The sequence below is a fragment of the Pomacea canaliculata genome, linkage group LG4 (genome assembly GCF_003073045.1).
Source record: "Pomacea canaliculata isolate SZHN2017 linkage group LG4, ASM307304v1, whole genome shotgun sequence".
NCBI lineage: Eukaryota > Metazoa > Mollusca > Gastropoda > Architaenioglossa > Ampullariidae > Pomacea > Pomacea canaliculata.
The window spans coordinates 26,208,068-26,231,574 of NC_037593.1; the positions used below are offsets into that span (position 1 = coordinate 26,208,068).

A 23,507-nucleotide genomic window follows, 5' to 3' on the forward strand; every position below is an offset into this window, starting at 1 on the left:
GAAACAAATCTGAAGCTACTTATTGAGCATCTATGAGGCACTTGGTCAAACTTTGTTAAAATGTAAAGATGGTAAGACTCCTACCAGGCTTGGTACACGTAATCTCAACCCCCATCAGAGAGACTTGACATGGCAGAACTGTAAAGATGTCGTAGTAGTGTCATACCTGTGTGAGGACTAGCATTATCCAGTCACATCCCGATTGACCACACCTGGATTTTCCATTGAAAACGGATGTCTCTCTCCTCCACCTGATTTGTGTCTTTCAATAGACATCCGGGGATCTCCTTTCACTAGTTTTGTATTGCCCTCGCCTCGTGAAAAGCACAGCAGGCGGTATTTAACTCCTTCATCTCCTTTCTCCTCTGTACGACCGACATCAGTGACAAGCTCACGTCTGACCAAGGTGCACATGTATCTACTCTAATAACAGTTCATGTGTACTTTTGATACAATACTCCTGCACGCACAAATAAACATACGTTTCTAATTTTAAAAAATGTTCAGATGAGACAAGTTCATGTGTACTTCTCCAGGGTGCGACGAGGTCACGTGAGCAAGATAGCCAATCAGCTACCCTGTATAATTTTTGTTTGGGCAAAGAAAATATTGTCGCGGGTTGAGCAACAGACTGGTAAGTGTGTGCACGCACGTACACTTACACAAACAAAACTGTTGACTCCAGGGGCCGTAGTCATGAAACGAATGTAAGTCGTTGCCTTGGGGAAAAATGGGGAACTCAAGAAAAACATTTCGTTTCCGAAGTTATAAAGTGATGTTGACATCCGTGGACACTACTTCATGTTTGTTTACCCAGGACATCTTTATAACTACGGCTCCAGGGGTAAGACATCACCTGCGAGGTCTGTATACGTCTCGTTAAAAACTTTGGAAGCAAGACACTTGCCCTCGAGTTCCCCATGTCACCCCAGGGCAACGACTTGCCCTCGTTTCGTAACTACCGCCCCCTGGGGAGCATCGCGGCACTTGCAACGACTAGCAACCGATGCGGTCTCGTTAAATACCGTTAATTTTGTTTTTTTATTTGCCTCCCAGAGAAAAGAGTTCCTACTAACAGTCTGTGCTTGGCACCCGAGACTTTGTCTCCAGTTTTTCCCCCATTCCACTTTGACAAGCAACCGTCGTCAGCAGGCGGCCCCGAGAAAGCAGGCAAACAGCATCATCCTCCATTGTACACCTCCTGCCTTCAGCAGACTGAAGTGGTGCAGGCTCCTCTCGAGACCACCCAGACTTGCAGAGACGATCCTAAAAGGAACGGTACAGGGAGGTAGAAGAAGAGGCAAATAAATAAAGGGCAGACTATTGCTAAACTCAGCGCATTCCTGAAAAGGGGAAGACAACCGCGAAAGATGGCGAGAAGTGTTGGTAATATCGTCGGGGAATCCTGCGGCTAAAAGAGGCTGAAGGGATGATGATGATGAGGAGGAGGAGGAGGAGGAGGAGGAGGAGGAGGATTAGGAGGAGGAAGAAGAGGAGGAGGAAGCTAGAGTACGTTCTTCCCCAACACAAAATGGGGAACTCGAGGGAAAGAGTCTTGTTTTCATACCCACAACATGGCTTCCAGACCCCTCGGATTGTTGCCCCGCTTTATAACTACGGAAACAAGATGCTTTTCCCTGAGTTCCCCATGTTGCCCTCCTTCGCTTCACAACCACTGCCCCTGTGGTTATAAATAAGTGGCAAAGATTAAAAGGAATTCAACATCCACGGCACGTGGACAGTGAGTCGTATCCACACTTTACCCACACTGAACAACTTGCCCTCACTTCATGAACACTGCGTCGGTCTCCCAACCAGACCCCAGAAACCTCGCTCAAACACTCAACAAACCGTGTCTCGCAGTCAAGTGCAGAGCGGAACCCGGTCCCCCGACTCACCTTGACCTCAGGCCGACTGTTTACTGTTTACTGTTGTCCTTCCTTCTTTTGCCGACGTTACCTGTAGCGCGTGGAGGATCAACCGCCCGGCGATTATTTGCCGTTTCATGGGGAACTTCCCGTAATCGTGTCGCCTGGTCACAACCCCACCCCACCACCACCTACCCTTATTTCTCGCCACAGCTTATGACCTGCCATCCCGGTCGCCCTCCATGTGACTCATTTACTGTAGCTGGTTGGGTGGAAAGTAGGGTGGCAGTGTTTGTGTGTTTATTTTGTTGTAATACACTTCGTGCGGTGCACAAACAAATAGAAAATGGACGATGTCAGGATCTGGTGGGTCACATCGCATCCTGCTGCTGGCGCTGGACAGCTCCGTGGACACCTGGACAGGTGAAGACCCTCACAGTGTGTGCGGAGGTGGTCAAACGTGTGGTAAGTGATGTGTTTCTGTATCTGTGTGTTATACCTGAATTCCTCCTTCGGTGAGATAATTTTTCTTTCCAAGTCAAACTGAACCACGGTAGTAGTTAAAAGCTCTTTCATGTTTGTGAAGTCTGTCGTTAGTCGTTCTATCACCTTTTCTCGGGGTCAGCAAAGCAGAGGAATGGGTGGACAGGGGTGGGTACCGTTATTCGTGAGGTAAGACAAAAGCTTACGATTGTCGTTAAGCAGCCATGAGTTGTTGAAGGCCATTTATTGAGATCGACTTGATTGTGCCCTTAGACATTTATTTTCTGTGGTTGTCAGTGTTGTTGTGAGTGTGTCAGTATTATTCTAAAGCTACATTGTCATTTTGAGGGTGTGTCATTGTTTTACTCCGGGTGGCATTATTTTCACTACTGGTCTCCAGGTGTCAGAAATCCACCTGTTGATGACTCTTCCCGTCACTGTCTTTCTGAGCTCTCGTTCTAGAGCAGGGGTCACCAACCTTTTTGCTACTGAGAGCTACTTCAGGGGTACTTAGTAACACGAGGAGCTACTTGTTTGGTATAAACTTACTGAGTAACCTACAGGTATCAGGCCAGGTATCAACGTGGGCGACACACGTGATCCATGCAGGTACCAGGTGCACCATGTTGACTACTCCTTTTTCTACGCCATGTTTTCACCTGCAGGTTTATTTGTTACATTTATTCATTTACTCCCTGCTTCTAATGTTCTTCGGACCATTGGTTTTCATCTCTATATCTGTGACCACAGTGTTTAGAACAGAGGCAGTGTACCTCTCTAGTCTGAATAACAGATTTGCCGTTAATTTGCCGCTCTAGCCTCAGGCTACAAATGTGATGTGAATGTGCATTAGCGTGAATGTGACACTTGAGAGTGAATATCCTGCCATAGTGTGAATTTTCAACCAAGCAAAGAGATCAACTCGATCGGGATTTTGCCATTAAAGGGTGAGCCTCTGTTCCAAGTTCTGCCACTCTAGTGTCTGTGTGTGCGCGTGCGTGTTTGGATGTGTGCATGCATGTCTCTCTGTGTGTGTGGGCGTGTCTGTGTGTGTGTGCATGCATGTCTGTGTGTGTGTGTGTGTGCTTCACCTCTGTGAAGACATTAAAGTGCATTCTCCTGTCCGACTCAGTCCGTCGATGCATGTCGTAGTGACATACATGAGTCGTATGGTTGCCGGGGTAAGGGTAGGGTCCTAGGGGTAGGGGTAGGGGTGAGGCTGAACCATCTTGATGTTGATCACGGTGCACACAGCGGGATGTAAAATGAGAACCCGCTACAAGGAAGTGCATTAACCAACCGCCACACTCAGCCCTGCTTCCCTCCCTCCTTCTCCCTCCCACACACCATCACGCCTATCGGACCCAAGGGAATGCAATAGGTCAGACCAAATTGCCTGCCAGCCTTAAAACGTGATGTGGAAATAGAGATTTTTACAAAAGATAACATGTACTTAAAACCCATTTTCAGTTACGGGCGATGAAGTCGGCAAGGAGGTGTCATTGGCTCTGTATGTGTCAATGACAGAAATTATCCTCCCTCTCTCTGTCTCTCCCGCCCCACCATCCCAGGTTTTCTTGACTCAAGATTTATTTTTTGCGAATAAGCGAGCAGCCGGGTGGTTATAATACATGCTTTTGTGGGCGGAGGTGAACATGTTGTACCCCTGTGCTCATTCTATTGATACGTGGTCCACGGTAATGATTGGGGATGGAAAGAAAGGCAGAGAGAGAGAGAAAAAAAGGCGGGACAAGTACAAAGAAGTTTCTAGCATCTCTCTCACAAACGATCGAAGGGTTATGGATACTTATTTCTTTTTCTCTCCGGTTATTCGGGTCTCTGTTTGTTCCTCCAATCTGTCTCCAATACCGTGAGGTTTGACTGTCCTGGGTTCAGATCTCGTCTCGGGCACGCTGTTTTTTCTCTGCATGTGGTATCTCTTTACAGGGCTGGCTACCTTTCCTTACCTGGTGGCTCGGCATAAACTACCAATTTCCCCGACCTTCCTATATGAAATATAGGGACTCTAGGTAAAAAGATGGATACCATCTATTGAATACAGTCATCTTGATTGATATCTATTGTCAAGAATACAATTTGGGTCTTCAAATTAGTTGGCAGTTTGATATGTATAATAATTTCACGAACTGTATACAACAGGAAAACTATCTTACTCTCATGAACAAAAATAATATAGAAAAGGCCTGTGCATGTCTTAGACTGGTATCAGAAATAAACCGTCATAGGAACCGTTGCCCATAATCTCCAGTAGCTCTTCATTAATTGTTCCTTCTGTCCAGGTAAGGCAGAGAATGAAGTGCATATTTTTATGTACCTGTCCTGTTTATGCAAGTTTGAGAGAAAAATACTGCAAGATATTGGAGGAAGGACCGCATGCTCTCAATCAATTATACAACAGCGCTAATTATAGTCGCAGTTATGAGGCTGCTGGGTCTGTTTATGGTCTTGGTATTGGGAAATGCATCGTTTATCAATAAGGTGTTAATTTGTGTGGGGCTGGCCACGAGAAGATGGCAGGTTGGAGGCTGTTGGTGGTGTTGGTGGTGGTGGTGATGGTGGGTGTGAGGGAGATTTTGTATGTGTGTGTACAAGGAAGATATAAAGATGGAATGGGCGAGCCAGACTGGGTATGAGAATTTTGTTGGTAGGGTAGGAGAGGTAAAGGTATGGTAAGGGTGTCGATCTGGGTGTGTAGCCTTATAACCTTTTTTTATTTATGTATTTATATAACTCTCTCTGTGTGTTAGAATATAGATGACTATATTTATTTTGATATTTTTGACATTCTCGCAATCTAGTATACACATAAGTTTAAGAAGTTTTGCCTTTTTCCAGTTTTATTGGTAATGTCAACCACTATGTATACATAAAACTATACTTAGTAGGTTCTTCACCCTTGCTGTAGCCAGTTCAAAGCAATAAAATATGTGTCATGTCTCTATCTATGACAACGTTGTTGTTGTTGTTGTTGTTGTTGTTGTTGTTGTTGTTGTTCATTTCCCTTTTAAAAAATGTGCTCAGACCTAATAAAAGTTCGAGTTCTCTTCGGACAACAGTAATTATCTACATCTCATTCCCAAGCATGCTTGAAAAATAAAAAAAAACCGCCGTTATCAAAATTACAAAACTGACAGTATGATATTAGCACATTTTAGATAATTTCAGATTTTGCGATGTTTGCTTTAATGGTGGTGTAGGCAACAGAAATGATGTATGTATTTTCAAACTTATGATTGATTAAGACTGGGGCAGAGAAGTTCGCAGCCAGCGATAGACTTGAAATTTATGGTTCTTTAATGATTACACTCCAAGTGGAATATCATTTGTTACTTATAACTGTAACAAAGTTTAAATTTTGCTTTTATCAAACTCCGTTTCGGTGTTAATAATGGCGATGTTACTAAGAGGCATAACTCGAGATCCACACTTTGTCCATTCTGTCCAGTCTTAGAAGAGTTACAGTTCTTGTTCCGGTGACCAGTATGCCAAGATTTACTTTATATATAATGAAATATATATTCACATACTGAAATTTTGGAACTTCTTTGGTACCTTGAATTTTATTCCTGCAAAATGCCGACATTATTATTACACGTGAAGGATTGAGTATGGCGTTCTGGAATGATCTGTTCAGAGCTTGATGATCCATGTACAGTCGCTGTCTGTTTTATTGTACATCTCTGTACACATTTGCCAACGGACTGGTAATAAATATTCAATTTATTTCTCTCTTTCTCTCTGCCATGCAATAATATTCTGTGCATTATCATTCCTAAATTACATATCAACGGCCACGTATACTGAAATACTCGAAGTTTTGAATTATCTGAGCAGTTTTCCCCATTTCTAGGTTTTCCAGTTATACTATTGTGGTTGTGTTTAACTTTAAACATTTCTCTCTCTCTCTCTCTTTATGGTAGAAGCAAACTAAAAAAGTTAACTTCTTGTATTACACCCGTGGATATTAATTGTCAGAAAGTTTTGTCTCTAAAGTCCTTGCTTAATTTCTCAGTCAACACGCCACTCTCTCAGTCTGTCGGGGGTTGGTTCCCTAGAGTAGGCCTAGACGATCATCAGCTTCACTGAGAAGGAAAATAAAAGCAATTTTGTCGCTTGGCAACTCTACAACTTACATCTGGCATCTGTATCTCATTGAAACTCTACAGGGGGTCGTTGTGCTGCAAATGACTTGCGGGTCTGAGACTGACCTCTAGTCCATTTTGTCTGTCAGTCGGAACATTTATGTAAAGTTTGTCAGTTATTATATCGATATATCGCCAGATAATATCATACCTTCCTGTGGAATAAAATATTTCCTGAAGCGTCTGAAGCACAGTAGTGAATAATAAATTAATTTTTGCCTTCTTTACTGCCTTCGTCTGTCTATAGCACTCGGATTTCTTCTGTCAGTTTGTTTGTTGGTTTGGATGTCTGTAAGTCAGACGTTCTTGAACCTGTCACTTGCCTACTGATCTTGATCTCTGAAAAATAACGGAACTGGTGTCACAATGTATTTCCATTCGAAATAGTAAACAGAATGCTTCCCCTTCAAAGAAACTCCCCCTTGAGTCTAATGCACTTTTTCATCCTTCTCCTCCATGGTTCTCTGCCCTGCTGGAAGGATTATTCTCGAATGTCCTTCAGCTCCATCGTTACGCCCCTCTTGATATCCTCCACGCCTTGAAAACGGGTTCACTTGATGATCCCCTTGAGCTTGGGAAAAGAAAAAAAAAATGACGGAGAAAGATCAGGTGAATAGGGAGGCAGTTGCAGCATGGCGATGTTCTGCTCGCCCAGCAAGTCCCGGATGTTGAGGGCCTTATCAGCAGGTGCGTTGTCATGGTGAAGCAGCCACCATTAGTCCTGCCACAACTCTCACCCAGCAGTGCATGGAAGCATGGCAGACAGGGATGGAAAAGTTCATTAGACTCGAGAGGGATTACTTGAAAGTGGAATCCATGTGGTTCGCTTTTTGGAATAGAAATAAAAATTGTTTCCGACACCAGTCCTGTTACTTTCCAGACCTCGTACTTTGTAAACTTGAATATTTAAATGACAGGAGGTAGTTTAGAGACATTTACCTTGAGGCTAAGATTATTCTAATTTACTGTTGACTCACTGCACGCACCTGAACCTGATCTTCCTTGCTGCTGAATAAAATGTAAAATGGGTTTTGTCATGGTGGTGTACTGTAGTAGAGGGAGTGACTAGTTGTATTCTAAGCCCGTGTGAAACGTGTTTAGGGTGTTTGCACCTGCATCACTGCAACGGTAAGTTCAAAATTTCAGTGTACACCTCTGCTGATGAGTACTTAGATACTATCATCCTCAGCTTACAGTAGTAGATGCTGGAGTACACAGCTGTAAAGTCCTTACATACTGTCGTGCACACGCACCTTTTGTGATTTTGATTTTTTTTCAAACCTGTTATTCTACCTGTCTGCTTTTTTGTTGTTGATTGATTGTTTTGGTGGTGTCATGTTCGCGCACCCCTGTGGAAAGCTGTTCATTGTGATTTCTCATCTGTGGCAAACTATTTGTTGTTATGATCCACACTTGTTGCAAGCTGTGATTGTGCTCACCTGTGTTGCGACCGTGCGATGTGTTGATTATAGACATGTACACCTGTGGAGATCCGTCTTGGCTGTGGTCGTGCAACCCTGTGGAAAGCTGTTTCCTGAGATCGGACACCTTTACGGACAGGCTTATCTATTGCTTTAATCATGCACACCTGTATGCACGCACGTGAAGTGCATCCTTACGACGACTGTCATGGATATGTTTTTAAAGTTGTCAGTACATCATAAAGGTAGTAGGAGTTTCCAGCTATAACGGATTTCAATAAAACAGGACACGTAAATAAAAAAAAAGATCGACATGTGGGTGTAGGTACCCCGCAGCGGTGGTGGGTGGGGTGCCAGGTGTCGACAGGTCAGAGCTTAGCGTGCACCTCGTCCTCTTTTTTGAACAATGGCCGTGCAGTCACCTTCTGGCGGTTGACGCGCTGCCAGGTGTCAGAATACAGGTATTGCGGATGAGCTGCTCTGTTCTTTAGGTTAGAAGGTGTTGGTGTGGGTGGTGGTGGTGGTTGCTGGTGGGAGTGTAGAGCATGGTTTCAAAGGTAACTCAAAATTTCATGCACGCAAGAGGTCCCAGCGAGATGTCAATGGTGAGATGCCATTGGTCAGAACTACTCACGTGATTCATATCGATAACCTGAGGTATGGTCTGTCAACAGGGGAGTTACTAAAAACAAAATAGAACAAAAGCAGAGGCAGAGAACACCCGGTGTTACTTTACGTCAGTGGAGTGTTATGTTACAGTTAAGTACAGTCGGGTGTTTGTCTGTACAGTACTTTGTCAGTATATAGTAATTTAAAGGCACCCTGCAGCGAAATGATCATACAGTGTCAGCAGGAGGCCATCACACACAGACTGTATGAGTTAGCAGAACTGATGATAGTCAGGACATTGTACAGTAAAGGTCTTCAACAATCTGTAATGAATGGGCTTAGACAGGTGTATGGGTGTAGACAGGTAGGCTTAGATTATAGAGGGACAGAAAGGGATACGCTGAAGGTAACATATCTGCCGGTAGAAAAATAATAACATCCTTCTATCAGTGCATTGCATATCCAGAGACACTACTGTTAGTCTGTCATAGACCAGAATACACATTCTATATACAGGTTATATATTTTAAGAGTGGACATTCTGTCTGTAGGTTAGAGAGAAAGTAACACCACAAAACGGTAGAGGTTGGTATATTTGTAAGAATGTGTCTGAAGTTGTTTGGCAAAAAAGTTTTTAAAAAGTTTATAAAAAGACTTTAACAAAACTATCACCAGACTACACGAAGACAATAAATTGTCACAGAGTGACATCGGATTCTAAAATAAGAAAGTAGACAGCACTAAAAGGACGGGAGAACACAAGACGTCCTCGCATCTTTACGTACAATCATCTCTTGCTCACACACAGACTGGTTGGTTTATGGCAGCTTGTATATAAATAACCCAAAACAAGACAAAAGCAGAAAAAAAGAAAGAACCCCAAACTAATTCTAATTCACTCGGGCCAGCAAACAGTTAGAGTTGCGTGGGGTTACGGAAGTCAGCGTCGAGTCATCAGAGTAGCGTTGGTTATAGGGATGCAGGGCCACGATTGGAGGAAACTGATCACGTGAGACTGTTGCAGGTACTGTTGTGTCCTGCAAGAGGCAGTCGTCACTTGGTCTTGGCACTGAGAACACTCCACCCAGCGCACAGTCTGCGGAATCCAACTGGCGCTAGCTTTTTATAATATTGCCTAGATGGTCGAGGGTAAGTTCTTCTTTCACATAGTCTTTTAGTAAATAGTAGAGTATTCTTGGTTAAGTACTAGTGTTACTATTGAGAAGACTAACTAATGATAGTCTTAGATAATCTTAGTAGAGAAATATTTAGCACGAATGTTTTTAATTTGTAGCTGCTAACTTGGGGTTGGCACACAGCGAGTGGCGCTGGACGTCGAGCAAAACTGAGGACGAAGAGAGAGGTCAACACGATGCGTGACCTATACCCTGAAAGACCAAAGAAGAAACTGTAACCACTCAACCTGATGTATATATGGTCTTCTGAATATATATTTAACTGTAAATATATATGTGAGTCAGTCGGGAATTGTTTGTTTTGCCAGATGTAAAATACAGTCTGTACTGTTTGGCTTTGGTTAGTTACTGTCTGTGGCTCTAAAAGTAATGGATGGTCCACTGTGGTCGTAGTGGGGCCTGGTGCAGCTGGTTGAATGACTGATGGGGTCAGCGTGCAGCCTTGACCAGCACTCGATGGAAGACCTTGAGAGTCTTTGCGCTGTTGTCTGCAGACCTGTAGGCGGTGAAGTTACCGACAACAAAAACAACGCCCTCGTCAATAAACGATCCGCTCGCTCTTTGTTTTCTTTTCTACACCTGCTTTATTCTGTCCGGTGGCACGAGATTGCGTGTGGAAGCAGCGTGACCAGTCGTGACATTTTAACTGGATGTATATTGTTTAAATTATTCCCTTGGGTTCTTTCGGATATTTTTTGTGTGTGTGTGTCTCTTGCTATTTCGCTATTTATTTACTTATTTGTTGACTTAACGACCACAGATTATTTTTCAAATACATGTAAATGTACATGTGACCCCACCTTTTAAACGAGGGTCTCTCTAGGTTCCATTTCGCATCATTGGGAAAAAAAAAACATTTGTTCATCTTCCGCCTACGCACAAAAAAATTGTTTGATTGTGCAAATACTCCACGATCATTCAAGTACATTTTAAAACTAAATTAAAGCTTTAAAAGAGAAAGCGGGAGTGAGCTAGAGAGAAAGAGAAAGAAAGATGGATACTTGTAAAATACCATCTGGCACAAACTATGAACTAATCGTGAGATAATGCACTCGTAAATAAAACTCACTTTTTATTGTTGTTGTTGTTGTCGTTGCCATCTCTATCGTCGTCGCATGTACTGGTGCTGAAATCAAATGGAAAAAAATGTCTACTGCACTAGAACGGCTTGTTTACTAGAAGCAGATAAGGGGAAAGAGAAATATGACTGGTTAGTCGCAGACAAACTTGATATTTGTCGTCAGAGATGATAATAACAATAGATGTTGACTTCGTAATTCACATCTTCATTATTCTTTTTTCAGGTGATTGGTTTTTGAAGGAACTGGCCTGGAGATAGTTCACCCCCTGTGATATACTTAAGGACGGATAGCGGGTGGGCCGGACATGTTCGTTGATGTCCTCATAACCTGACAAGAGTCATTGCACCGAGTGACTGGAGGTTCTTCAGTTGTCGTCGACAAGGAAAGGAAACCTGGCTGGAGGTGAGAGAGAAGCTGGAGAGGTGCTATCGGCCATGTGGGATGTGACCATCCTGAAGATTACCACTGGGGTCGATCTCAGTAGCTTGTGACACCCGAGAGAACCTACCCCTAAGAGCCGCTGAACATGGCGACTCACCCTGGTCCACGATGTCCGCGGCAGCCGGTGGTAATCAGTGCAATCACAACTCGATGACAAAGTGTTTCCACGACATGGAGTCCCAGACCAACTCCAGCAGCCGTGGGACAGCCTGCCAGCTTCTGGGACAACTCCACGGAGTGCTGGACAGACAGCAACGCCACCTGGCAGCAACAACATCAACAGCATCAGGAGCAGCAGCAACGAAACATCGTCTTCATCCACCGACCCCAGCCTGGTCTCCAACTGGACCGACGCCGACCTCTGGGCCGAGAACGAGGCCATCGCCCGCAAGTTAGTCCCGGCCATGGTCTTCGTGGGGGCGCTGATGCTGGTGGGCATTGTGGGCAACTCGCTGGTGGTCTACGTGTACGCATGGCGGGTCAAGCCCACCACGCAGTACTTTCTCATCCTGTGCCTGGCGTGCTCAGACCTTCTCATCTGCCTGATCCCCATGCCAACCGAGATCGCCGACATGCGCTATCACCTCACCTTCTCCTCCCCCGAAGCCTGTCGTCTGCTCCGCTTCATCAACCTCCTGAGCTTTGTCTTCTCCATCTTCATCCTCCTGGTCATCGCCGTGGACCGCTACCGCCGGGTATGCCGTCCCATCGGCCGCCAGATGACGCTGAGAGAAGCCCGCTGGGGGGCGGTCGTGTCCGCCGTGATGGCGTTGGTGATGGCCTGGCCCATGCTGGTGTTGACGGGGCTCCGAACTACGATCACGCGCTTGCCGGGGCTGTATGGTCGCGACTGTTCCTTTTCCGATGACTTCCACAACACGCCGTACCCGCTCGCGCTCAACGTCGCGTTGGGGGTGGGATTCCTGATCATGACCTTTACCCTCGCTGTCTTGTATTTCCATATTTGGTATCATGCCAGGGGCATCCGTCCTTTCGCCAGCAGAGACCACGACCACCAGATTCCTCCACGGACAGCGTCAACCGCAGCAGCAGCAACGACACCAGTTCCCCGACACGGAGACTGGCAGTCGCGATTCTGTCTTCACCTTGCAGAGGACCTCAAGTCTGAGCCAACTCCGACTTCAACCTCGACCTCGGAGTATGAGCGGCAGAGCGGTGGACAAGACGACCATCGTAGCCTTCACCGTGACTCTGGTCTTCGTCTTCAGTTTCCTGCCCTACCTGATCATAATGTTCCTGAGATCCTTGATGGACGACTTCGACTACAGCAGGCGCGACACGGCGGTTGTGAACGTCTACAACATCTTCCTGCGGTTCTACTTCATCAACTCCGCCGCCAACCCCATCATCTACGGCGCTCTCAGCGCGCGCTTCCGGAGCGAGTGTCGCGTGATCTTTGAGCGACTGAAATGTGTGGTCGTCAGCAGGGGACGTTCGCAGTCTACTCGAGCTCATAAGCAGAACAGATAAGGGGTGAAAAAAAAAGGATGAAAAAAAAAGGGAAGACTGAAGAGAAAAGGAAAAAATTAAGGGAAAAGAGAGGAAGGAAGGAGAGAAGAAAGCAAAAGGGAAGAAGAAAGAAAGAATAACAAAAAGAAGAATATAGAAGAAAGAACGAAAGAAAGTATGAACGAACTAAAAAAAAAGGATGAAAAAGATAGGGAAGATGTAATGAAGAATAGAAAAAAAAAGAATGAAAGAGAGGAAAAAAAGCGAAAACCGAAAAAAGGAAGAAAAAAGTTTGAATGAAAGGATAGATGGAAAACAGGAAAGAAAGAAATGAAAAGAAAAAGAAGAAAAGAAAGATTGAAAGAAATAAAGTATGAAAGAAAATGCAAGAAGGGAAGAAGAAAAAAAGGAAGAATGAAAAAGGTAGACGTAAAGAGAAAATGAAAAAAGAAAGAATGAAACTATGACAGGAAGAAAACAAGGAATCAATGGTAAAAAAAAATCAAGTAACGTGCATGTGAACCACCTCGCAGTGAAAACGGACGAGGGCTGCAAAAAGAAATAGACAAAGGAAGGATAGATGGATGGGTTCAGGTTTCAAGAGGTCCCTTACGCATCTACGTGAGGTACCTCCGTGTTGGAAAGCCGAGACTGTTTGCACCTGCACAGGTGTGGTGCATCATGGCGCTCACCTGGAAGCATAGACTGCTGTGCATTACCATACTCACGGATCATAACAATCAGTACATAACTGTGTTTGTATCTCTCCCTCCCATCGCTCATACAACTGCCTAATGGTGTGTACATCACACCTTTGAAGTTACCCCGAACTCATAGGTAGATCCTCCAGTTGCACCACCTGTACAATCCAGGTGTTGTAGCCCCAGGTACGTTGTACTTTTTGCTTGAGACCTTGTGATTCAGTGTGGGAGCTCTTTCATAATTACATTAACAAGCTGTGGAGGATAGCATCAATCAATTCTCTCCCATTATTATTGTTATCATTATTTTGATTGTAAAAGCTGCCTCGGCATAAAACTAGACAGGTGGAACAATTAGTCCGGTCGGCTTTATTGATGTGGACCACATGCAAACAACTAATATCAAAGATATAACACAGAATATGTGAAAAGACGGTTTAAGGTAGTTCTCTACTCCTCCGCAGTCCAGGTCCCTCATTCAGCGCAGTTCAAATTCTTAAAAAATTCTTTCTTTCATTTTAGTTATTTATTTTTTATTATTATTATTGAGGGGCAGAGGTCACCCAGCCATCAAAATTGTGATGTTGTAGTTGTCATTTCATTTCCTTGATTGGATTTTGACTGGCGCTCATAATAAATGTTGTGTGGCTACAATAATGTCAACACCCGGTGAAAGTTGTGTATGAAAGTCTCCTGCTACTACTCTCTTTGCTGAGTACTTCACGTCACGTGAGTACGTCACGTGATCTCTGACCCTGTCATCTGAGGCTTTGTGTGACACGTGGTGTGTATTCTCCGTGATTGCTGACTGAACTGTGTGCGTGATTCGTGACACTGTGTCATTTGTACTGTGTGCTATGTGTACGGTCATGTGCTGTTTACGAGGTTTACTGAGTGTTCTGTGACATGCAGTGTGTAATTTATTTGTCTCATTTCAGGATTATACATACACAATTTGCTGCCAGGCATTTACAAGACAAACATGCAACAAAAAAAACTTTTTCAAAGGCATGTGCATACAATGTTCATTATACAAAATGTAACACTAAAGCACTAACAAAAATTGAAAAATAAAATAACCAGTGGGAAAAATAAAATAAACAGAAATCAACTTTTCAAAGCTATTTCTTGCTTGTCATCTCTTGAACAGAAGAGTTCAGGTCACTGAATTAACATAATTCCTGTCTTCAATGACCTAACATATTACTTCAACTCACTTACCTCATCATGCACTGAGCTCTTGAGTAATACACAATATAGAATTATACAGAATATTCTACTGTCTGGTAAATTCGAAAAGCTACAAAGCATTTTAAAATGAAGATGACGAGGCAGTGATTGTGAAAACTGTTTTTACCAGCAGCTCACCAGGATTCTAAATGATGAGTCAGAATAGCAAACACTTTTTGTTTATATTTTTATGTCTGGAGACAGCAAGGTGTCTAGTTTGAAAATCTAACAAGCTATCAGCTCCATCTTCCTCTACATTGTAAGTGAAGCTACATTACATACAAGACTGCATGTCCTGACTCTTGCACATCCATAAACATATTAAGATGACATGTGAGATTGTACAGCTGACAGTAAACTTTTATCATGCAATAGTAGCAGTTTTGGGAAACCGGGTGGACAATAAAACCCATACACATTAGAGCCCGAGGTCCCCCAGTGTCACACACTCATCGGAGACACATGGCGATGGCAATGGCGAAGAAGACAGACCACACGACCTCATGGTAGGTACGATAGATGTTTGTCAACGGTAGCAAGCAGATTATTGCTTATTGTTATCACGCGATGGATATTCCACAATTTCACAAAAATACAAAAAGATTCCCAACTGCTCCTCTATCAGAATAAAACTGTTGAAGACGCCGCAAGCAGGTCCTTAACCTTTCTGTACCTGGTTGACCTCTTTATACGAGACCACAACTCAGATTCTTGGTCAGTAAACTTGTCAGTCAGGTCAAAGAAGTTGCCCTTGTGTTTGTGTGTGTGACCAGTTATTTTATCAGTCAGTGTGTAGCAGTCAGCGGTATGAAGACGGGGGTAGCATACAGTATGTGAGTGATGTCTCGTCACACCTCCCGGTGCACTTTGCCCTCTTGTGATGATGTGATGCTCTCGGCTGTGTTGAGGTCTGTTGACACCTCGACCGTGCACATGGACATCCTGTCAGTAGCAACACTTTTAAAGACCACGAGAAGGTAAGTAGCTTTAGTTACTGCTCTACCTATAGGTTAATTATTTTACTCTGTTTTTGACCTAAATGTGAATTATTTTAATAAATATTTAAACTATAGATAATTCATTTTTGTCTCTGTGTTTGACCTTAGGTTAAATACTTCAAATACACACAGAAATCCATACAGACATACACCATACAGACATTCATTACAAAGGGTTCCTGTGCACATTCCGAACATTCCCTTTCCACAACCTTTAACCTTCAACATTCTGGCAACATCATCATTTTTAATGAAGGAGTCTACTGATTTATTTCAGCTTTAGACAAGGTATCTGCTACTTTATTATTAGTTCTCTTTATCAAGTTAATGTCAAACTTAAACTCACTCTAAGATTTTAAAGTTTGATTTTGCAATATTATTTGTGTAATCGTCATAAGTACACAAGCTGTGCAAAAATTGTTTACTATTCTTGGAGCTTGTGTTCAGTCAGGTAAAAATTATTAACTACCAACAAAACCACAAAAAAACCGCATGTAGCCGTTAACGGGTAGACATTGAATATGTCTTTACTTTGCTGTGGCTACAGGTGGTCAACATGTGGACAACAATGACAACCCTGATACTTCTCTGTGTGCTTTCTTGCCTTCATGCTCAGAACAGCGGCAGGTATGTCACGTGACCATCGCAAACTAAACTATATTGTATTAAAGTATTATAGTGTGTTACTGTGTCACCTGAATGTTGTTTATAGAGCAGTCTTTGGGCAAAAGTGTCTTTGATAGATTTACTACACGACGGACCATTCATCCTCTCAAAATACACATTATTCTCCCCATCACACAAAGCTTTGTTGTGATTTAAAAGTAATATTTCTATTCCTGATAGTCCTTAAAATACTTTGAATTGAAAACGAGCCATTTTTGTGCGATTGCCCGCTTACAATCCCGCTTACAATACCTACTGTCCTGTTATAATGAAGTTTTCTTGCAGCGCCCCCTCACAGCAAGTCCAGCTACAATCCAATGGCATGGACTACGCGCTGTTTGGCTACGACAGTCTCAAGGGATGCCCTTTGACACTAGGATATCACCCGGGCTTTACCTTTCCCATCTTTTCTGCACAAAGTCACGTGACCGGAGGCAATGGCGGGCCATGTGGTGTGGTTCTGTCCCCGGAGGTGTCGTGTGTCACGTCGTTTACGTCGACGGTGGTGGAGACGCCGTACGAACTGACCAAGCTGATGGCTGTCACCGCACACCTGGATGCCGATAAGTGGGGGCCTCCCTTCTCGGCCAGCCAAGACTTTCAAAAGTTCTCCGCGGAACTGAAACAAAATGTCCTGGTCTTTTCAACAGCTGTGTGCGGTATCTATCACGTGAAGCTGTTGCTCTCGGAACCGCCATCTTTTCATTCATCGTTCGTGGAGTGGATCATCAAGCTCAACAACACCAATGACGAGGACATGTACCTGAAGTTCCTTGACACCTACGGCACCCACTTTGTGTCACGGGCTCGCTTTGGGGCCTCGATAACGGTCGTGCACAAGATGGAGGATAAGGTGTATCGGCGCCTCACGGAGGGTCACGTGACGTCAGCTGCCAGCTACGTGGCTGCGGCGCTATTTGGACAACCCCAGACCTCGACCTCTGATCAACAAAAGGCAGCAAACGAATTTCAAAATGAAGTGGAGACAACAACGATTGCTGTCGGTGTTTCTCTACCTTACGCAGGTAACAGCCTGACTTGGGTCACAGCAGCGAAAGGTCAACCCTCCGCCATCGACTATGACCTGACCTCTGTGGAGGTTCTCTTCTCAGACACTCTCATGGGTAACTCGAGTCTCATCGGCAGTCATGGTATTGACCACGTCAGGATCAGGAACAACATCGTGGCTGTCAAGACAAAGTACTGTTGGACTTTAAAGAGACAAGACCTGACAGGTGAGTGTGAAGGTAGTGAAGGTAAGACACTGCTCTCCACAAAGTTGATGGGTAAGTCGGAACACAGAGCCGCTAAGTCCGCTGACCAGTGTGTCGAGGGATGCTACCAGCTTCTGAGATGCGTGGCTGTGAGTTTTTGTCGTGAGTGTGGGCAGACAAACCTCAGCAACAACTGTCAGGTGTTTAGTGCTGGCGACATCCAGAGAGCAGTGAGCGACCATGTGGAACACAACCATCTTAGTTCACAAACTGGAGACTTTTGTAAAACTACAAAACACCACGGTGGTTGTCAACTCTAGTTCTCAGTCTACCATCTCTACTGTCACCTCCGCACAGGACTGCTTCCCATCTTGCATTGAAGATGCCACGTGCTTGGTCTTCACCTTGATTGACACCTCTGGGTCCTTACTTACCTGCACGCGCCACACAGACTCGCTTCAGTCCTTGACACAGAGAACAGGTGTCACTGTGTACTTCCTCTCCCCTTTGGTGAAAAAAATTGTCAGAAGTGGACAGACGAGAGGCCTTGCTCCCTCCTCCATGTACAACGACTGGACCAAGGCAGCCTGTGTCATCGACGACGAGTGTCGTCAGGAAAACTCGATTTGTTTTATGAACAGGTGCCGCTGTCGTCCAGGGTTCTTCTCGACACTCAACTACACGTGCTCTGCAAGTGAGTATGAAGTGGTTTGGACAGTCTAGTAGACTAGAACTCTGTTTTTTAGTCCCACTTTAAGTACAAAATAGAAAAATAGAGTTATAATTACTAACTACATTGATGTGTATCAGACTGTAGCCAAGCTGACCTGCACACCACCTTCATGGACTACCCTGACAGCGGAATAAGGGGACACAACATCGTGGAGCGGGTTGGAGTCAGTTTGCAGACTTGCAGCAGCCTGTGTGTCCGCAACAGAGTTTGTCAGTCCTTTGACTTCAGAGGTTTGTCTGACTATGTACTGGTCATAGGCCTACCAAACTGACCATTGTGTCACGTGATGTGACTAGTTCACTCGCTTGGTTTCTCTGTCGACCCCCAGCCACTTAAATTGTAGCTTTAGACCAGTTTTAGAATTATTTTTGGGGGTTGGTTTCATTTAACTAATGGTTACATTTATACAGTTTTGGTTACATTTTCCATCAGTAATTCCTTAATTTACAACTTAGTGATCAATGGTTACTTCGCTCTGCATACTTGCAAACAAATTGTATATATAATCAGGGCTTCTGCTAAGGCTAAATTCTTTGGGGTCCCAGAGATCCCTTCTTCAGATTTTTAAGGGGTCCATGTTCTTCGCCCAAATTTGAATGGGACCCCATTGACGAAAATTGAAGGGGTCCTCCGAACTTTTAATGCGTACTGTACGCAATTTTTTGCGTAAGCAGAAGCCCTGATAATTATATATATTACATTTAGAGAGAGAAGCAGGCTAATATTTTCCAACATAATAAGGAGCATAATGGTCCAACACAATGCTGGATGCTTACTTCCTGTGTGTTTACTACAATCTACTGATATTACTACTGACTGTACTTCTCTTCACGTGTTAGTCACAGGAGGGCGCTGTCTGCTTCATGAGGTCACCTCGCTCCAGGCTCAGTCCCAGTGGTATCCCCAGACCAGTCGAGGTTGGACCCACTACCAGAGAACCTGCCTGCAGTTTCCCACCTTATATCCTGGACCTCAGTGGTACAACTCACCCTGCAGCATCAACGTGGTTTGCCCTGAACCTAACAGTCAGTGTATGTCCGGTAGATGTTCGTGCAGGTCTCCCTTCATTTTGTCCGGTACTGATGGCACGTGTCGTGTTCCTGGTAAGTTACATCATACTGACATTATTTGTTACATCAGGATAGCACTTACAGAATGTTTAAAATGCAGTTTTTATTGTATCAGCATGTAACCCAGTCCCTGTAATGTTAAACAGTAAGGATTGTACCGGTCTGTAATCGGTTTGTCCTCTGCGATCCTAGTTAACTGTAATGTGATGAGTGAATATGTTGTTACAATTGATGCTTTAATGAACAAGCATTTGTTTGAAAGAGTCATGCCGAGACTGGCAGACAACAGGAATCAGGTCAGGTGTCTACTCCATTCAACTGCCACAAAACAGTAGCCAAAAGAGAGTCTGGTGTGACATGGACACTGGTGATGGAGGCTGGCTGGTATGTCTCTTTATGATTGTGCAATGTACTTATGTTTGTTAGTGCGTTAAGTATATGCTTACATTTGTCACTTGTCAGTGTGACACAGTAAGATATAACGGATTGTGCCTAATCCTGAGACAGTGAGATAGGTTTCAGAAATATTTAGCAGGCTCTAGACGATGTGAGTTCAACCATTGATAGAGAAAGTTCACGTGTTTCCATAGTAACGACCTGGTCTGTCACGGTCAGGTGTTCCAGCGACGAAAAGACGGTTCCGTTGACTTTTACAGGAACTGGACGCAATATGAAAACGGCTTTGGTGACATCACCGGGGAGTTCTGGCTGGGCAAGATTTCCTTTTAATATTCCTCTCTATCTTTCTGGTTTTCTTCCTAAAATAACAATAAAAAGTCTGTGAGATTATAGAGCAATGAAAGGGTTTCTGTTGTCTGTTGTTTTAGAAAAACCCACATGTTGTAGTTTGTTTTAATATTTGTGTATGTACTTCATCGACAAATAATAATAAAATAATAATCTGTATAAAGACAGTAGTTAAGATTATCTCTCTAAAAGGGAGTGTTTTTGACATGTTGAAATATATATATATGTGTGTGTGCGTAGACGTTAAGCATCAATCAGTTGTGAAAAAATAGGAGAAACCAGCTAATCTGTCCTGCTTTGGTCTAGGTGTGACAGATAGTGTTTATCTTGTTTATTATTTATTGACGTTTCCAAACTTTGATGTCTTCCCTTAGGGTTATCGCACCTGTACTTGCTAACCAGAGGGAGACAACAGCGACTCCGTATTGAGGTTGGAAGAAAGATTGGAGGACGTCGCTATGCTGAGTACTCGTCATTCAGAGTTGAGGGTCCTGAGACAAACTACACACTGAACCTGTCTGGCTACTCGGGTAATGCAGGTACGTGTGCAGACAATTAGTGACTCAAAATAGAAAATAACGCTGCTTCTCGTCTTAGCTATGCATTAATTACTACAGGGATAATATAACTAATATAAATGTTGTTGGGTTTCGTTACTAATTTAACACAACTGCAGTTTGTTTGTTTCTATATAAATATATATGTTCGCGTGTGTGTGTGTGCACGTGGTCACAGCTGACAGTTTCATGCCACTGAACGGAGGGATGTTTTCAACCTATGATCGTGACAACTCTAAGAGTGTCAAAAACTGTGCCGTAGAGTATCGCGCCGGCTGGTGGTACAAGAAGGCTTGTTTCTTTAATGCCTGTAACCTCAATGGCCAGTACAACTGGACTTCCTACGGCATCGTCTGGTATTACTACTACTGGAGCTATGACAGCTTGCACTTCAGCGAGATGAAGCTGAGACCAGCCTAGCTTCGCCTAGTCTCCTGTGGTTCACTGTTTACACGGTCAGTCTACTGTACACCACTGATGAGGCCAGCTCTGCAGAGTTTGTACTATGTTATATTTCCACTGTGAGACATATTAACAAAATGCCCTAAAGTCTGCTGCACTTGTGAGGTGGGACACTGTTCTCATCAATAAATTGAAGGATTATGACTAATTGATCGGTATTTCCAAAACACAATTTTAATTTCACGTTGTAATGTTAGTTTACACGTTTGACTAAATGTAATTGCTTCCCTTTATACTCACTATTCCCTCCCTTTATATGTAATTGTGTCTTTAATGATGATAACGGTAATTACAATATCACATCTATCTCACACAATTGTGAAACAATAACTATTTTACTATTTTGTTTCTCGAACTCTTGCGTAGAGACAACAGACACTCTAGTGTGATGATACGTCTCTCACTTTGTCTTACCTTGTCTATGTCTCTCTGTCTATAAAAAATGTATATTTATAATAATATATATAATATAATTTATAATGTATAAAAATTTTATAGGTACGGTCGTGCTTCCGCAACAGTCACAAAGTGAAGTTTACAGAGTATAATTATCAAACATGTATTGATTATTTTGCTGTATAACTGTATTACATCTATTGTCTATTTTTCTTTCAATTATATTTTGTTGTAACATACAGCGTTGTTAATTGTGCGGTTGTTCATCAACATATGGGAAAGAATGCAATTTCAATATTACATAGTTATATGCGTATAATGACAAAGATAAAGAGAATAAGGAACTTATTCTAATTTATAATGTATCCTTTCTTAACAGAAAATTTTATTGTCTCATTTAACCCTAACCCTGTTCTTTCTCCCTTACCCCACTCACACTTTCTGGCCCTCACACACACACACAGAACACAAATTTGTTCTATACATTTATTTGACAAGCTAACATGTTGAATGTGTAGTGACAAAAATATTCACATCATATAAGTATCAGCCTGGGGTCGTATTCATGAAGCAATGATTTGTCTTTGTCCCGGGTACATCAAGACCAGACATCTTCAATCTGATTTTACGCGGGGTGTAGAGAGCCCGTCGTAGCCGTGGAGATGAGAATTTTTTTTTTTTTTATTTCCCCACTTTACCCCTAGGTGATTAATTATCTTTGCTTCATGAATATAACCCACGAGTGGTAGAGTATGTGTTCATGTCCATCACGAGTACTTTAAATATACGGGATGCGCGAAATCGGAATAGAGCAGATCTTGAAAGAGAAAAGAAAAGAAAAAAAAATGGCTCTACTCCAACTGGCCGCACCATCAGTTTTTTTATGAATACACCCTCCCCACCAAAACAAAAAACAAAAACAAAATAATAAAATAGCAAAAAAACAAAACTCACTTGATCACATTAGCTAAGCCTCTAAAACCATTTACAACTGATGCTCACCGTGGAATGTGCATGAAGGAAAATATAGTTTACACATGGCAAATTGCATACACCTTCTGCAGGAAAAATGGAAACATGGTAGCTACAGCTCACAACCTGAAACACATCGTGGGACACTATGCCAAGGACACTAACAAAGCGACACTGGGCTGACGGCCACTTCAGTCGGACATATTGCACATTCTCAGGTGTGACTGTGTTCTTGGAAAGGTGGTGAGGAGGAAAAAAAAACGGAGGTGTTTCTGTTGTTGTTGTTGTTGTTGTTGTTGTTGTTGTTGTTGTTGTTGTTAGATTGGTGAGGTGTTGCAGGACTGCAACATCACAGCTGGCACACGCACAACTCCTGGTTATGGTAACTCACTATCTCTAGCTACTGCACCGTTACAGAGTTAGCCAGACACTGTCTATATACAAACAGGTTAGTCACGGGTTTTTTTCTTTTTTTAAAAATCTTTAGCACAAATTAGCAGCAGAATGGCCGCTTCCATCTAGCAAAAGAAAAAAAAAAGGAGGGGCTGGGTGGGTTGCTACACGAGGGAGCGGCGGCTCAGCTTGGTCCGCTGGGATTGGGCGTCCGTTTTACTTTTTTTTCGCCTGGCTTGAAGCTGTGGATTTCATGAGGGACGACGCAGACGAAGCTGAGGGAGAGCTGCTGGGTCGGTAGAGGTTCGACAGCGATCCGCCCAGCGGAGAGCTCTTTCGGTTGGACGTTGGTCCTTTACGAGAATTCTTGCGACTTTTGTCCCAGGCTAGTTTGTCTGGCCGCACAAATATCCCATGGCGAGGCTGGCACGAGAAGTAGCGCACGCCCTTTATATGCCCGTCGTTTTTCCCTGTGATGAAGAAAAAAAGAAGGGGGAATATAAAAAAGTGCTTATTAGCTAGTGATCAGGAGTATCCAAACAATAACACCATCAATTAATACATTTATGCTTACTTGTTGTTACCCAAACAGATACAGTCTTTACCTTCTTGAGAAATTTCTGAAGTCACTCCAC

The 23,507-nt window shown here is 43.4% G+C and overlaps 3 protein-coding genes across 3 annotated transcripts; all 3 read left to right on the forward strand.

Annotated features, from left to right (window-relative positions):
• The first annotated feature begins 2,221 nt into the window (after positions 1-2,221).
• On the forward strand, positions 2,222-12,823 carry LOC112562484 (oxytocin receptor-like). Its single transcript, XM_025235765.1, has 2 exons — positions 2,222-2,333; positions 11,399-12,823. The coding sequence occupies exons 1-2, from the start codon at positions 2,222-2,224 to the stop codon at positions 12,682-12,684; spliced, it is 1,398 nt and encodes a 465-aa protein (XP_025091550.1). The 3' UTR covers positions 12,685-12,823.
• A 1,947-nt stretch (positions 12,824-14,770) lies between these two features.
• LOC112562793 (ficolin-1-B-like) lies at positions 14,771-21,744 on the forward strand. The gene is made up of 9 exons (XM_025236288.1): positions 14,771-15,641; positions 16,210-16,289; positions 16,614-18,236; positions 18,353-18,505; positions 19,115-19,378; positions 19,608-19,729; positions 19,961-20,057; positions 20,467-20,631; positions 20,828-21,744. The coding sequence occupies exons 3-9, from the start codon at positions 17,783-17,785 to the stop codon at positions 21,067-21,069; spliced, it is 1,497 nt and encodes a 498-aa protein (XP_025092073.1). The 5' UTR covers positions 14,771-15,641; positions 16,210-16,289; positions 16,614-17,782; the 3' UTR covers positions 21,070-21,744.
• On the forward strand, positions 16,597-17,750 carry LOC112562485. Its single transcript, XM_025235766.1, has 2 exons — positions 16,597-17,563; positions 17,719-17,750. The coding sequence occupies exons 1-2, from the start codon at positions 16,597-16,599 to the stop codon at positions 17,748-17,750; spliced, it is 999 nt and encodes a 332-aa protein (XP_025091551.1).
• Positions 21,745-23,507: the final 1,763 nt, after the last annotated feature.

What these genes read in the sequence shown, in the direction of transcription:
- LOC112562484 (XM_025235765.1), top strand. Translation starts at nt 2,222, where the DNA reads ATGTCAGGATCTGGTGGGTCACATCGCATCCTGCTGCTGGCGCTGGAC. An exon ending in CGGAGGTGGTCAAACGTGTG is followed by an intron (nt 2,334 to 11,398) that starts GTAAGTGATGTG and finishes GGTGGTAATCAG; the next exon opens with TGCAATCACAACTCGATGAC.
- LOC112562485 (XM_025235766.1), top strand. Translation starts at nt 16,597, where the DNA reads ATGAAGTTTTCTTGCAGCGCCCCCTCACAGCAAGTCCAGCTACAATCC. An exon ending in AAAGAGACAAGACCTGACAG is followed by an intron (nt 17,564 to 17,718) that starts GTGAGTGTGAAG and finishes GAGTGTGGGCAG; the next exon opens with ACAAACCTCAGCAACAACTG.
- LOC112562793 (XM_025236288.1), top strand. Translation starts at nt 17,783, where the DNA reads ATGTGGAACACAACCATCTTAGTTCACAAACTGGAGACTTTTGTAAAA. An exon ending in CAACTACACGTGCTCTGCAA is followed by an intron (nt 18,237 to 18,352) that starts GTGAGTATGAAG and finishes GATGTGTATCAG; the next exon opens with ACTGTAGCCAAGCTGACCTG. An exon ending in CTGGTGATGGAGGCTGGCTG is followed by an intron (nt 19,730 to 19,960) that starts GTATGTCTCTTT and finishes TGTCACGGTCAG; the next exon opens with GTGTTCCAGCGACGAAAAGA.